The sequence below is a fragment of the Bos indicus genome, chromosome 13 (genome assembly GCF_029378745.1).
Source record: "Bos indicus isolate NIAB-ARS_2022 breed Sahiwal x Tharparkar chromosome 13, NIAB-ARS_B.indTharparkar_mat_pri_1.0, whole genome shotgun sequence".
Classification (NCBI taxonomy): domain Eukaryota; kingdom Metazoa; phylum Chordata; class Mammalia; order Artiodactyla; family Bovidae; genus Bos; species Bos indicus.
The window spans coordinates 23,723,847-23,739,059 of record NC_091772.1 but is presented as its reverse complement, the minus strand read 5'-3'; the positions used below and the strand labels follow the sequence as shown (position 1 = coordinate 23,739,059).

The window sequence follows — 15,213 nt, the reverse complement described above, 5'->3', positions numbered from 1 at the left end:
GGAGGAGATGTTTGTTCAGATGCAGGCACTGCAGCAAAGGGTCCCAGATCCCAGCCCATCTCCTTAAGATATGTGATGTATTTGGCTATGGAAAACGGGAGTGGTGGAAAGTGAGTTTACTTATCTAGTGGCAGGATCATCCTGAAACACAGACTAAGTTATCCTGTTCTTACATGCCCTGCATGTAATAGCTTTACTCTGGAACTTTAATTTTTGTCAGTTTATTTTATCCCTAGCTCCCCAGCAAGCCTGGCAGCATCCTAAGAAACAGCATGGACTTGCTGTCACATCTTCACTGCACTGGACTGAATAGAGAGCACCGGCGATGCCGCCTTGCTCACCCAAACACAGCCCTGGGTCTACCACCAGGCCCTCAGGGTGATAGGTGTGCTCAGGGGACTTGCAGGGAGAATGTTTGGACCAGTCACAAATGCCTGCGCCCTGGATGATTGTGTTATATGAAATGTCCAGAACAGGCAGGTCTCTAAGAAAGTAAATGAGTGGTTTACTAGTTGGCTGGGCAGGGGGCAGAGTTGGCAGGGCAGAGGGCAGGAATGGGACTGACTGCTAATGGCTACAGGGTTTCTTTTTGAGGTTGATGAAAATGCCCTAAAATTCATTGTGGTCATGGTTTAACTGTATAATTGTACTAAAAACCATTGATTTGTAGGCTTTAAGTAGGTGAATTTTCTGGTACATGAATTATATCTCAGTAAAGCCATTAAGGATGTTTGGAGTTTAAGATTAGTTTATATTTGGTATGAGACCTTTTTCTCCTCCACCATTGATTTTGGTTGCCTTTTTCTTGACATATGGGGCTTGTGTTAAAGTATTTTCATTTAGAACAAGTGAATTTAAGGTATTACATAGTTTATAATATACAGCTATCAAATGTATAGAAGAAAAGGGTAGCCAGTGAATAAAAGCAGTTTGTGTGCATTTATCATTGAAAGTGAAAGTCTTAGTTGCTCAGTCATATCCAACTCTCTGCGACCTCATGGTCTGTCCATGGAATTCTCAGGCAAGAATACTGGAGTGGGTAGCGATTCCCTTCTCCAGGGGATCTTCTGTACCCAGGGATCAAACCCAGGTCTCCTGCATTGCAGGTGGATTCTTTACCATCTGAGCTACCAGGGAAATCTTATCATTAGATTCCCCCCAAACTGAAAGCAAATCATTGTCCATTTCCTGGTTTCTGCAGACTGAAAGCAGAAGCACATTAATGAATCCTCGTAGTAGAGCAAGAAGGAAACCTAGAGACAATCAAGTCTGACTGTCTGTCTTAGCAGATAATCGAATAACAGAGTAAGGAGCAGGAGGGGCATTGATCGGAGGGGGGCCTAATGGCCCTTAACTTCTCACTGCTTCTCTTTCTGCCACACATGCTGAGACCTGAAAACCTGAAGAGGAAAGAAAGGTAATCAAGAAAGGCTGGGAGCCACTACTTGTGCAGACCTTTGCAGATTTCTATTACATATGTATTTTCAACATTGAATTAAGCCTTTTAAGGCTCTGCCTTGAACTGGATTTTGTGGTGGCCCAGCATGTTCTGTAAATGACTTCCCAGATCAACACCCCAAGATTGCTCTTCTAGACCTCCTCCTCTCCCCTTAAGCTCTCATCCAGCCTGCTCCTTGTCACCCTTCTTGCCCTGGCCACCACCTCAAGATCACCCAAGGACAGTCTGTCTGGCTCCCTGACATTCCCTGTCCTGTACCTTCCACTTGGTTGGCGTCTTCAGCCAGCCTGCTTTGCCCCCCTCCTCCTCAGGCAGGGGTCTCCCCAGCTCCCATGCTTGCTCCATCCTGTAGAGGATCAGCCCACTCCTCCACTGTCCTTCCTGTCCTTTGGTTGGAGAGGATGCAAGAAGCAGAGCAGGAGCCATGTATAACCTTTCAGGGTAGGAATTTTCAACTTGAAACTTCTTTGTGTAAAATGTTTTAAATTCTCTTTTTCAAATTGCAACTGGTTCTAACAGAGGGCTGTAGAAAGTAAGCCATGAAATGGACAGTATGAGAGTGGCAAGAATGTGGTTCTTGATTGTCACTGGGTATACAACCAAAGGCTTGGCCAGGGTGGAATCGAGAGTTAACTGGAGGGACTTTCCCGGCAGGCCAGTGGTTAAGGCTCCACTGCTGGGGGCATGGGTTCGATCCCTGGGTGGGGAACTAAGATCCCATAAACTGCAGCCAGAAGAAAAAGGAAAAGCCAACTGGAAGAGCCCATTCTATAAGTCTTTCATTTTTGACTTACCAAATTACAGAATAATTTGTTGTTATTGAGCTGTATCTCTAAATGTCTTCCAGGTTGAAATTTGCTGTTTATAATAATAGCTACCATTAAGGAGTACTACTCTTCCAGGCACTGTTATCAAAATTTTTGTCTTACCTCATTTAACCCCCAGGAAAACTTTTAATGGTGATGATTCTGTCATTATTACCTTTCTACAATGGAAATTGATGCAAGGGGGTTAAATGGTGCTTTCAGCTAGAACTTCACTCTCCCACATAAATCTTGTCCTGACTTGCAAATTTTTTCCTTTTATTTTTTTCCTATTTGCTTGTTTTAGTATTGTAGAGAGTGACCCAGAGCATCCCCAGCGTGAAAGACTATTCCTATTCCATTCAGCCTTGGCATTCTTGGCATTGTGGTTGTAAGCAGGGAAAGGAGGAGAATGGGACAGTTTTCTAAAGATTAAGCCACTGATCAAGAGAGAAAGCAGACCTCCAGCAATTCTCAGAACATGTGAATTAATTAAAACAGACATGATGAACTGTGCCACATGGTTGGAAATGTGAAGAGTTCATAGGACTGACGTTGTCACCACCGTCTACAGGACCGTAGGACACATTACTGAGCGCCAGCCCTGTCTCTCTGCAGCAGAGATTGACTCTCAGCCCGGGGCTCAGCGCACATACTTCTCCTGGCCTTAAGCCTTGCTTCCAAACACATCTGTCTCAGCCCTTGCTGAGAGAGAAGACAGCCCCCTTTCTATCTCTCGGATAAAGCCAAGTAATGATTGTCCTAGAAGTCAGGAGAGGTTTGTACGCATGTTAATAAAAGCATAAATTGAGGATTCTGGGCTGCATTAGCATTGAGGCTGTTACTGATGGTATTTTTACACATTTTACTTGGCAAATTTGAAGAACAAAGACAGGTTTGGCCTTGTGCCAGCTGGCTCAGGCGTTATATTATAGTGAGAAGGTGTTTGTCACCGCAGAGAAATCTATGGTAACAGTCCATCCTAACGCCCTCCAGATGCATGTTCAAACAGGAGGCAGAGGCCTCTGCAAGGCCTCCACGGACACTGACCCACTCAGGTCTCAAGCAAGTGGTTTCTGCTCTCTGGGCCTCTGTTTTCTGCTCTGTAAACTGGGTGGTTTGGAACAGTCTCCAAGGTTGCCCCCAGCTGTCATGCTCTGCGACTATGAGGTTTATTTAAGCATAAGGAGACCCTTTGGGTCTGGAGGTTACTCCCTGGCTGTTTCTCTCAGGTCTTTCTCCTCTTGGCTTCCCAGACTTGTCCAAGTGTATGGACAAGTATGATGCTGTGGTTCGCTCTTCCTTTGTGACAAAATAGAGGACACTGAGGAATTTCAGTTTCTAGATAGCAGGCTGTTCGGTCTATGTACCATGCCTGTCCTCTCGTTCTTGTGAGAAGTCCCAAGAACAGCCGCCGCCTCTGACGCCTTATTTCTGTGCTGCTCTGAGAACTGTTATCGTCTCCCTTCAGTCCTGGCCCGGGTGTCCTGAGCCATTATCGTGCCCCTGCTGAGAGGGCAGTTGGACTCTCCTCTCACTGGACTTTTGTTGGGAGACATCAAGTCACCTTGAGGCCTGTGCTCCCCTGCACGGCCTAGAGCCGTGTGCCCTGTCTTCCTGGAAGTACATTTTAGAGTTGTTGGAGGTCCAAGGAGAGACCACCACCCCGGCTTACCCTCCATCACTTTACAGGCCCGGGAACCGATGCTCAAAGAGGCTTACTGCCTTTGGGTATCGAGGGTTGATGATGGAGAGAATGTTCTAGGGCCCAGACCAGCACCTGCCTTAGTACTGCCCTCCCCAACAGACATATTTCTCCCTTATGTTAGAGGTTACAGAAAGTCAACGATCATGGTATTAATTAATGGCAAAATTTAGCCTTGTCTTTGTAAATTGCCCCAAAAGGTTGCCTCAGAGGTTTTAGGCAGGGGCCTTGGGTGTGTCACTTGGCTCCATTGTATCCCAATTTCATTATGTTCAGTGGGAAAAGGCACCTGGCTCTTTCTATCCCATAGTAATGCTGTGGAGATAAATATGAATATGGATTTTTCCAAGCCTTAAGAGTCATTCTGAGGGCCACACATTTTGTGTAAAATTGCATTTACTCTTCTGATTGCTTGTCTAAAGCTTTTAATAAATCCGACTTACACATTTTTATATTCATAGCGATTATAAAAAGTACATCCCAATTGTTGATAAAGTGTGCTTGTCCCTCATTTCACTGTTAGAAAACTAAGAGCCTTAAAAAAATCTTCCAGACATTGGAAGCAGATATTGTGGGTTGGGACTACTTATGTGATTATTAAAATATTAAGACAGAATCAAGATTAGAATTTGTGAAGTTTTATATCCCAGGCCATTATGAGAGGGCCAATATCCTTATACAAAGTCTATAATAAATAATCATCAGTGTCTTTGAGACTGAAAGGAAAGGCAAAGAATTTGGAAGGAGGTAGCATCTGTGCTAAGGAGTTAATACTTTTAAAAATATTTTTCTTTTTATTGGAATATCGTTGCTTTATAGTGTTGTGTTAGTTTCTGCTGTGCAAGGAAGAGAATCAATCAGCTATATGTGTACATGTATCCCTTTCTTCTTGGACCTCCCTCCAACTCTGCCCACCCATCTCACCCCTCCAGGTCATCACGGAACACCAGGCTGAGTTCCTGTGGTTGCAGGCTCTCACTAGCTGTCTGTTTTACACTCTGCAGCATATATATGTCAGTGGTACTCTCCCAATTCATCCACCCTACCCTTCCCCCACTGTGTCCACATGTCTGTGTCTCTACTCCAGCCTTGGAAATAGATTCATCTGTACCATTTTTCTAGATTCTACATATATGCATAAATCGGAAAGAGAAAAACAAATATCAGTAACGCATATATGAGGAGTTAGTACATTTTTGATTCTGCCTTTTCTAGCCCTTTACTTTGTAAATCCATACACTGAACATTGTATTATTAGACATTTCATTAGTGAATTAATACACTGAATGCAATGAATCATTATTCACTGTAATGTTTTGCATTTTAACCAAACCAGAGTTGGACGGACTATAGTGGGACGGGCATTCAGGCAGGCATGTTTGTAACACACTTACTACACTAGACCCACCATGCTCTGCTCCAGACAAATCCCATCAAGCCGTGGTTCAGGGGACTCTTGGTTCTCTCGTGTGATCTGCAGACCCGCTGTATCAGCATCATCTGTGCTTCAGACGCTGCACCCCACACCTGCTGGGTCAGAATCTGCACTGTCACGAGATGCCCAGGGGACTCCATTGCCCATTAAAGTTTAAGAAGCACTGACTCGGCAGCTTTCAATCCTGTTCTCTCCCACTAGTCAGTGATAGAACGTTAACACTTTCATATTCCATACACCTAAGAAAACAGTCCGTGAAACTGATGCTGCTGTTAATTCTGTCCTTTGCTGAATATGAGTATCCTTTGCTAGCCTCTCTTCTCCCTCAGAAGTTATTCTACATGTATTGTCAGTTTTATAGTTTATAATCTGGTCTGCCTGTCTTTCATTAAGTTCATTATTCGTGCTTTGATTTTTATGCCTGAAAGTAATTTGTAATCTTACAATTCCTAGTGTTCTTGTTTTATTTGGAATAACCTTTTACAAATGAATGTTCAGGAAGAAAAAGACCACTAGCCAAGAGCAGTGATTGCTTTTTTTGGCCAATGTTTAAAACCTCCAAACAGGACATTCACCTTGATTTCCTTCCCTTTTAATTCTTAGTAGGAAGTGATAAAAAGGGGGGTTTTTATTTTCCAGGGGAAAAAAAAAAGAAAATATAAGAATCAAACTCTTGTTAATATAACCGTTTTCGTCCCCCAAATCCTTTTCCTACTTCTCAGTCCATCTGATGAATTTCAGCTGTCTTCATCGTTTAATATAGCCAGATCCTTCTATTTAAAGGCATTGGGAGTTACTGTTCACAAGTTTTCTAATATGCTATGGAAAGCAATTTTGATTAATTGGCCAGGGAGGCTCTGCCCTTGCCAGGTGTGCCTGGTGGCATTCAGATCAGGCTGTGTGGTCTCTGGATGTAAAGACAGAGACCTTGGGGCCAGGGCAGGTGCTGGGAGTGAGAACGCACTCACCTCCGTCAGCCCAAGACCGGGCAGCCCCTCCACGAGCTGCTGCAGCTCCGCAATGTCGTTAGACCTCTGAAGACTCAGTCCTGGATTTCATCTAGAAAAGGAAAGGTTAAGGAAGCTTATATTCTAGAAAGATGGAGAAGTCGTGATGCAGTGATCCCACCTGCCTCTCTGAAGACACCTGCGTCCCCCTAACCAGACAGACTTTGGATCACTGGGGCCTTGGAATGCCCACTTGGGAAGAGGAAGGCGGAGTGACTGTCTTTCCCTGTGAGTCCCTCACAATCCATCCAGTGGAGCTGGGCAGGGAGTGGAAGTCAGTTCTCAAGGGCACAGTGAGCAGAGGTGAAGACCAGACTTCCTCAGATGCTGGGGGTTTGCTGATCCCAGTAAGCAGTGTAATATGCTTGGGGAAAAGGAGGAGAGTTCCCCGAGGCTCTGAGAAAAGAGATTCAAATGGGAGTCACCTGAGAGAGCAGCAGGGACTTAGCTAGTGGGAGGGTGGAGAGCCTGAATCTGGAATGAAATTCTAGACACTGGAGTGAGATGAAGCCAGGAGAGCCCCACTCACAGCCCCACCTCATCCCCTCCAGAGATGAACTGTCCTCAACAATGACTGAAGTGGGGTTGGGGGATGGACCAGGTCAGAATCTTCTAGAGCTGTGTTATAGCATACCTGCCCAGGCCAGCCCAGGGCAGCCACAGACCCCAGAGTTCACTAATTGAGTCATTTCCTACTTGAGTAGTTGACTAGTTGAGAACTTGGGTTTGGCGCCAGCCACATTGCAGATGGAATTTCCAATCTTCCGCTTGCTAAAGCTGTGTGACCTTGGCTCAGTTATTTTACATCTCTGATCCCTATCTCCTCATCTGTAAAACAACAGTGATATAAATAGTAATTGTTCCATAGGAATGTTATCAGAATTGGGAGAAGTGCTCTGTGCGTAACTCTTGGCAGAATACCTGTTTGTATAAGGAAACTCTCAGTGAATGTAAAATGTCCTTCCATGGCTGGAACCTAACTTTATTCAGAAGGAAACCTGAGCTCTTGTTCAACTCAAAAGAACAAGGTAAACAGAGCAACTTTGATTATAATTCTAGATGTTAGAGTCACTGTTTTAATTTCATTTGAAGGACTTGCCATTTGAGTTACAATGAATAGAAAATGTCTTCCTCCTTATCAACTTCTTCCAAACAGAGATTTTGTGTTTTTTTTTTTTAAACTTTTTATTTTTTAGTGGGGTATAGCCGATTAACAATGTTATGACAGTTCTGGGTGAACAGGGAAGGCGCTCAGCCATACATATACATGTCCCCAAGTTCCCCTCCATCTAGGCTGTCAGATAATCCTGAGCAGAGTTCCCTGTGCGATACAAGTCGGGCCTTGTTAGTTACCGATTTTCAATATAGCAGTGCAAACACATATGTTTTTGAAAACTTGTAACGACAACAAATGACCTGGAAACTGGTCTTTAACTGGTTCTCTTCCTTCCTCCCCCATTGCCCACGGGAAGAATTCCCTGACCCGCAGTGCACCTCTTCCCAACGACTCCCAGGCCCGCAGTGGAGCGAGATTCCACACATCCTACGACAAGAGGTATATCATCAAGACCATCACAAGTGAAGATGTGGCCGAAATGCACAACATCCTGAAGAAATACCACCAGGTAATGTTTCTTTATTTTTACTTGAAACTCTGAGGTGATCAATATTCATAATGAATTATCATCAACGCCCAAGATTTAAAGATATAGGTAGGTCATGATGAGAACACATTTGACGCAAAAATTCCCTCTAGCCGTGTTTGTAAAAATTATTATATCCAGATTACAGACAGTTAACATTTAGGAATGGTAGATTGTTAGTTATATATGTAACTCTTCTAATCTAAACACCCTTCTGTTCAGTAGTTTCAATGATTACCATTCTGATTTTAAAATCACTGAGCTTCAGATCAGATCAGATCAGTCGCTCAGTTGTGTCCAACTTTTTGCAACCCCATGAATTGCAACACGACAGGCCTCCCTGTCCATCAAAAACTCCCGCAGTTCACTCAGACTCACGTCCATCGAGTCAGTGATACCATTAAGCCATCTCATCCTCTGTCGTCCCCTTCTCTTGCCCCCATTCCCTCCCAGCATCAGAGTCTTTTCCAATGAGTCAACTCTTCGCATGAGGTGGCCAAAGTACTGGAGTTTCATCTTTAGCATCAGTCCTTCCAAAGAAATCCCAGGGCTGATCTCCTTCAGAATGGACTGGTTGGATCTCCTTGCAGTCCAAGGGACTCTCAAGAGTCTTCTCCAACACCACAGTTCAAAAGCGTCAATTCTTCAGCAATCAGCCTTCTTCACAGTCCAACTCTCATATCCATACATGACCACAGGAAAAACCATAGCCTTGACTAGACGGACCTTTGTTGGCAAAGTAATGTCTCTGCTTTTGAATATGCTATCTAGGTTGATCATAACTTTCCTTCCAAGGAGTAAACGTCTTTTAATTTCATGGCTGCAGTCACCATCTGCAGTGATTTTGGAGCCCCAAAAAATAAAGTCTGACACTGTTTCCACTGTTTCCCTATCTATTTCCCATGAAGTGATGGGACCAGATGCCATGATCTTAGTTTTCTGAATGTTGAGCTTTAAGCCAACATTTTCACTCTCCTCTTTCACTCTCATCAAGAGGCTCTTTGAGGTGGATGAAACTGGAGCCTATTATACAGAGTGAAGTAAGCCAGAAGGACAAACACCAATACAGTATACTAACGCATATATATGGAATTTAGAAAGATGGTAATGATAACCCTGTATACGAGACAGCAAAAGAGACACTGATGTATAGAACAGGCTTATGGACTCTGTGGGAGAGGGAGAGGGTGGGAAGATTTGGGAGAATGGCATTGAAACATGTGAAATGTCATGTATGAAATGAGATGCCAGTCCAGGTTCAATGCACGATGCTGGATGCTTGGGGCTGGTGCACTGGGACGACCCAGAGGGATGGTATGGGGAGGGAGGAGGGAGGAGGGTTCAGGATGGGGAACACACGTATAATTTTTTTAAATTAAAATTGAAATTAAAAAAAAAAAAAAAAAGAGGCTCTTTAGTTCTTCTGCACTTTCTGCCATAAGGGTGGTGTCATCTGCATATCTGAGGTTATTGATATTTCTCCCGGCAGTCTTGATGCCAGCTTCTGTTTCTTCCAGCCCAGCGTTTCTCATGATGTACTCTGCATATAAGTTAAATAAACAGGGTGACAGTATACAGCCTTGACGTACTCCTTTCCCTATTTGGAACCAGTCTGTTGTTCCATGTCCAGTTCTAACTGTTGCTTCCTGACCTTCATACAGATTTCTCAAGAGGCAGATCAGGTGTTCTGGTATTCCCATCTCTTGAAGAATTTTCCACAGTTTATTGTGATACACACAGTCAAAGGCTTTGGCATAGTCAATAAAGCAGAGATAGATGTTTTTCTGGAACTCTCTTGCTTTTTCCATGATCCAGCGGATGTTGGCAATTTGATCTCTGGTTCCTCTGCCTTTTCTAAAACCAGCTTGAACATCAGGAAGTTCACGGTTCACGTATTGCTGAAGCATGGCTTGGAGAATTTTGAGCATTACTTTACTAGCGTGTGAGATGAGTGCAATTGTGCGGCAGTTTGAGCATTCTTTGGCATTGCCTTTCTTTGGGATTGGAATGAAAACTGACCTTTTCCAGTCCTGTGTCCACTGCTGAGTTTTCCAAATTTGCTGGCATATTGAGTGCAGCACTTTTACAGCATCATCTTTCAGGATTTGAAATAGCTCAGCTAGAATTCCATTACCTCCACTAGCTTTGTTCGTAGTGATGCTTTCTAAGGCCCACTTGACTTCACATTCCAGGATGTCTGGCTCTAGGTGAGTGATCACACCATCGTGATTATCTGGGTCATGAAGATCTTTTTTGTACAGTTCTTCTGTGTATTCTTGCCATCTCTTCTTAATATCTTCTGCTTCTGTTAGGTCCATACCATTTCTGTCCTTTATCGAGCCCATCTTTGCATGAAATGTTCCCTTGGTATCTCTGATTTTCTTGAAGAGATCTCTAGTCCTTCCCATTCTGTTGTTTTCCTCTATTTCTTTGCATTGATTGCTGAAGAAGGCTTTCTTATCTGCATTCAGATGTTTATATCTTTCCTTTTCTCCTTTGCTTTTCGCTTCTTTTCACAGCTATTTGTAAGGCCTCCCCAGACAGCCATTTTGCTTTTTTGCATTTCTTTTCCATGGAGATGGTCTTGATCCCTGTCTCCTGTACAATGTCATGAACCTCATTCCATAGTTCATCAGGTACTCTGTCTATCAGATTTAGGCCCTTAAATCTATTTCTCACTTCCACTGTATAATCATGCTGCTGCTGCTGCTGCTACTACTACTAAAGTTGCTTCAGTCGTGTCCGACTCTGTGCGACCCCAGAGATGGCAGCCCACCAGGCTCCCCCGTCCCTGGGATTCTCCAGGCAAGAACACTGGAGTGGGTTGCCATTTCCTTCTCCAATGCAGGAAAGGGAAAAGTGAAAGTGAAGTCGCTCAGTCATGTCTGACTCTTAGCGACTCCATGGACTGCAGCCTACCAGGCTCCTGCGTCCATGGGATTTTCCAGGCAAGAGTACTGGAGTGGGGTGCCATTGCCTTCTCTGGTATAATCATAAGGGATTTGATTTAGGTCATACCTGAATGGTCTAGTGGTTTTCCCTACTTTCTTCAATTTAAGTCTGAATTTGGCAATAAGGAGTTCATGGTCTGAGCCACAGTCAGCTCCTGGTCTTGTTTTTGCTGACTGTATAGTTTCTCCATCTTTGGCTGCAAAAAATATAATCATTCTGAAATCGGTCTTGACCATCTGGTGATGTCCATGTGTAGAGTCTTCTCTTGTGTTGTTGGAAGAGGGTGTTTGTTATGACCAGTGCATTTTCTTGGCAAAACTCTATTAGTCTTTGCCCTGCTTCATTCCGTATACCAAGGCCAAATTTGCCTGTCACTCCAGGTGTTTCTTGACTTCCTGCTTTTGCATTCCAGTCCCCTATAATGAAAAGGACATCTTTTTTGGGTGTTAGCTCTAAAAGGTCTTGTAGGTCCTCATAGAACCGTTCAACTTCAGCTTCTTCAGCGTTACTGGTTGGGGCATAGACTTGGATTACTGTGATATTGAATGGTTTGCCTTGGAAACGAACAGAGATCATTCTGTCGTTCTTGAGATTGCATCCACGTACTGCATTTCGGACTCTTTTGTTGACCATTATGGCTACTCCATTTCTTCTGAGGGATTCCTGCCCACAGTAGTAGATATAATGGTCATCTGAGTTAAATTCACCCATTCCAGTCCATTTTAGTTCACTGATTCCTAGAACGTTGACATTCACTCTTGCCATCTCTTGTTTGACCACTTCCAATTTGCCTTGATTCATGGACCTGACATTCCAGGTTCCTATGCAATATTGCTCTTTACAGCATCTGACCTTGCTTCTGTCACCAGTCACATCCACAGCTGGGTATTCTTTTTACTTTGGCTTCATCCCTTCATTCTTTCTGGAGTTATTTCTCCACTGATCTCCAGTAGCATATTGGGCACCTACTGATCTGGGGAGTTTCTCTTTCAGTATCCTATCATTTTGCCTTTTCATACTGTTCATGGGGTTCTCAAGGCAAGAATACTGAAGTGGTTTGCCATTCCCTTCTCCAGTGGACCACATTCTGTCAGATCTCTCCACCATGACCCGCACATCTTGGGTTGCCCCACGGGCATGGTTTAGTTTAAGGGTTGGCAACATTTTGGAAGTTATTTCGCACATGCCTATTGGCAGTGAGATGTTGACCCCTGAGTATTTAACCAATTACGCCTTTTGAGAAGAGGCTCTGATTTTAGGACATGGGTGTCTGTCGACTCACTACCTGCTTTTCAGAGCCCTCATCATTGTCCCTTCATAATCTCCTGGGAGTAGAATGAAACTACCCGGGGAAACGTCCATCTCTTTCTATCGTGTGCCCCCCACTGCTCTCTTTCTTGATAAATTCCAGCACAAGTGCCTGCAGAGCATGCTTGCTGCTGTCCTCTAAGCCCTCCATAAGTGGCAGTGGTCATAGCATCATCAAGTTCTGCAGCCATGACCAGTAACAACTATGTCACCTTGAGGAAGTGTAGTCTTAGGGTGTGAATATGGCACTGTTGATGGCATTTTCAAAGCAGTCACCTTGAGAACTGGTGTTTAAACCACACACTGCAGCACATACCCACACAGGCACACACACATACTGTTGCTGTTAACCAAAGGCTCCTCAGAAGTGTTTATATCATCACATCAAGCACCAGCCTCACAAAGTGACTTCTTCAAAGGCACTGTTTGGTTGGATCTGTGGGCGCTAAGTGTCTGTGAAAGTCAGCTTCCTTCCTCTATGGTCCTGCTTTCTGCTCTAACATCGGAAAGTGTTTCTTGCCAGTTGCTTACTCTTCTCAAATGTGATCGACTGCATTTTGCTCCGAGTGAGGTCAGTGAAACTCCTGAAGCTCCCTAACTCCTGTTTCTGGAAACTTGGAGCTCCCGTGATTTGTATTTTTAAAAACATTAGTCAGCCTCTAAATTCATTTAACATCTATTCAATCTTTATAACACTGATTCCTTTTGAAATCCATTCTACAATGCTTGCGCCATTGCCAATTATGAAGGAAATTTTAAAGTGCTAGGTTAGTACCTATAAGGGTAGACACTCAGGCATTGGCTTCTGAATGGATGGAATTCTAGGATGCAGCTCTTAACCAGTCACCCCCGCTGGAACTTACTGTCATGCTGGTGCATCTTTTTCTACTTTCCTTAAATTGTCTTAGAACTTTCAAAGCAGTGTGGTACCTCAGTGACCAATGAAAACATATTATTCCGATAAGTGAGACTGTTCAAATGCAGTGTGAGATACAATTCAGATACGAACTTCTCGATGACATCTCTGAGTTCAGATTTTTTTACTTTTACAGAAGACACAGTTTGAAAGGTTTCCTCTGGGGTGGTTACTGTAACGAACGTGCAAGATTTGACATATCAGCAGTATTACATAAAATGCATTGCGGACCAAAATATAAGTCTATTAACATGCTCCAGGGGCTGTCACAGCACTAAATATTTCCTTTCACTTCACTGCTACAAAATGGCTATTTTTGTAGTATGTTCTCTATCCAGAAAAAGCTCATTTCTCACTTCTTCATCATCTATGTTTTTCCTCTTGTAAAAAGTCCTTTTACTTCTACTTTTGGCTGCGCTGGGTCTTCATTGCTGCACACGGGCTTTCTCTAGTTGCGGTGCACCAGCTTCTAACTGTTGTGGCTTCTCTCGTTGCGGAGCTCTAGGCATGCAGGCTTCAGCAGTTGTGGTGCACAGGCTTATTTGCCCCATGGTATCTTCCCAGACCAGGCACTGAACTCTTGTCACAGGTGGATTCTTAACCAGTGGCCCACCAGGAAAGCGCAAAAAGTATTTCAAATATAATGAAAGGGTCTTAGTACTAACCTTAAAACAGAGTGTTGTGAGTCAATTATTCTTCAAAAACAAAGACACTTATAGAAAAAGGGATCAGATATGAGGCTACCAGAGGTGGGGGAACTGGATGAAGGCAGTCAAAAAAGTACAGACTTCCAGTTACAAGATAAATACTAGGGCTGTAATGTATAATATGATTAATATAATTACCACTACTGTATGTTATATTTATGAAACTTGTTAGGGAGTAAATCCTAAGAGTTCTCATCACAAGGAAAAAATTTTTCTTTTGTAACTGTATGAATGATGGATGTTCACTAAACTGTGATAATCATTTCTTGATGTATGTGAGTCAAATCATTATGCTGTACACCTTGAACTTGTACAGTGCCGTATGTCAATTACATCTCAGTAAAACTGGAAGAAAACAATCTTTAAATAAATAGAGGTGAAGGGTCTTCGTGACTGAGAATCACCATTGCTGATACAGTTTGCTCGGTGGAAGGTCAGGAGACCTAGGTCATAGCTGGTCACAAACGGGCTAATTCAGGGATCTCTGAACCTCAGTTTCTCCATCTGCATTTCATTCATTCATTCCTTATGCATGCATTCACTCTGTTTCTATTGAAGTATGGTTGACGTACAATATTGGATTAGTTTCAGGTGTGTGGCACAGTGCTGTGATATTTTCATGAATTAGGTGCCACACAAGGTTTACAATATTATTGACTATACTCCCCATGCTGTGTATTTACTCGACGTACTTCCATACAGGAGGTAAGCTGGCCTAGACTACTTTTAGGATTTACCACTAGTCAGAATTTTTTTCTTACTTTGGTGGAGACTGTCATTTCTTCTTTTCTTGCTTTTTATTGCTTTTACCTTCTAATGTGCTTCTGAACCAGCAGTCTGGTCTGGACAAGTCCTTAGGCTTGTTCAAATCCTGCTATCAATAGACAGGACAGGCTCTCAGGGAGGGCAGCTCCTACGGAGTACATTGGATGGGCTTTCTGACAGCGTTGGTTACTCTGTGGCTCTTCTTCTTCTCTTTTCTTTCATTGTCCTTTTTTGTGTTTAAGTAAAATATATCCAGAGGTGCAGCTGTATTCTGGAAGGTTAAAATTACAGAGAAGGCAATGGCGCCCCACTCCAGTACTCTTGCCTGGAAAATCCCAAGGACAGAGGAGCCTGGTAGGCTGCAGTCCATGGGGTCGCTAAGAGTCAGACATGACTGAACGACTTCACTTTCACTTTTCACTATCATGCACTCGAGAAGGAAATGGCAACCCACTCCAGTGTTCTTGCCTGGAGAATCCCAAGGACGGGGGCAGCCTGGTGGGCTGCCGTCTA

General features: G+C 43.5%; 1 protein-coding gene across 1 annotated transcript in view; it reads left to right on the top strand.

The window, feature by feature from the left end:
• PIP4K2A (phosphatidylinositol-5-phosphate 4-kinase type 2 alpha) overlaps positions 1 to 15,213 on the top strand; it is a 186,638-nt gene that overhangs the window by 120,427 nt on the left and 50,998 nt on the right. Inside the window, exon 4 of the mRNA XM_019973034.2 lies at positions 7,882 to 8,034. Within this exon, the coding sequence (XP_019828593.1) occupies positions 7,882 to 8,034 (153 nt within the window). The remainder of the gene's footprint in view (positions 1 to 7,881; positions 8,035 to 15,213) is intronic.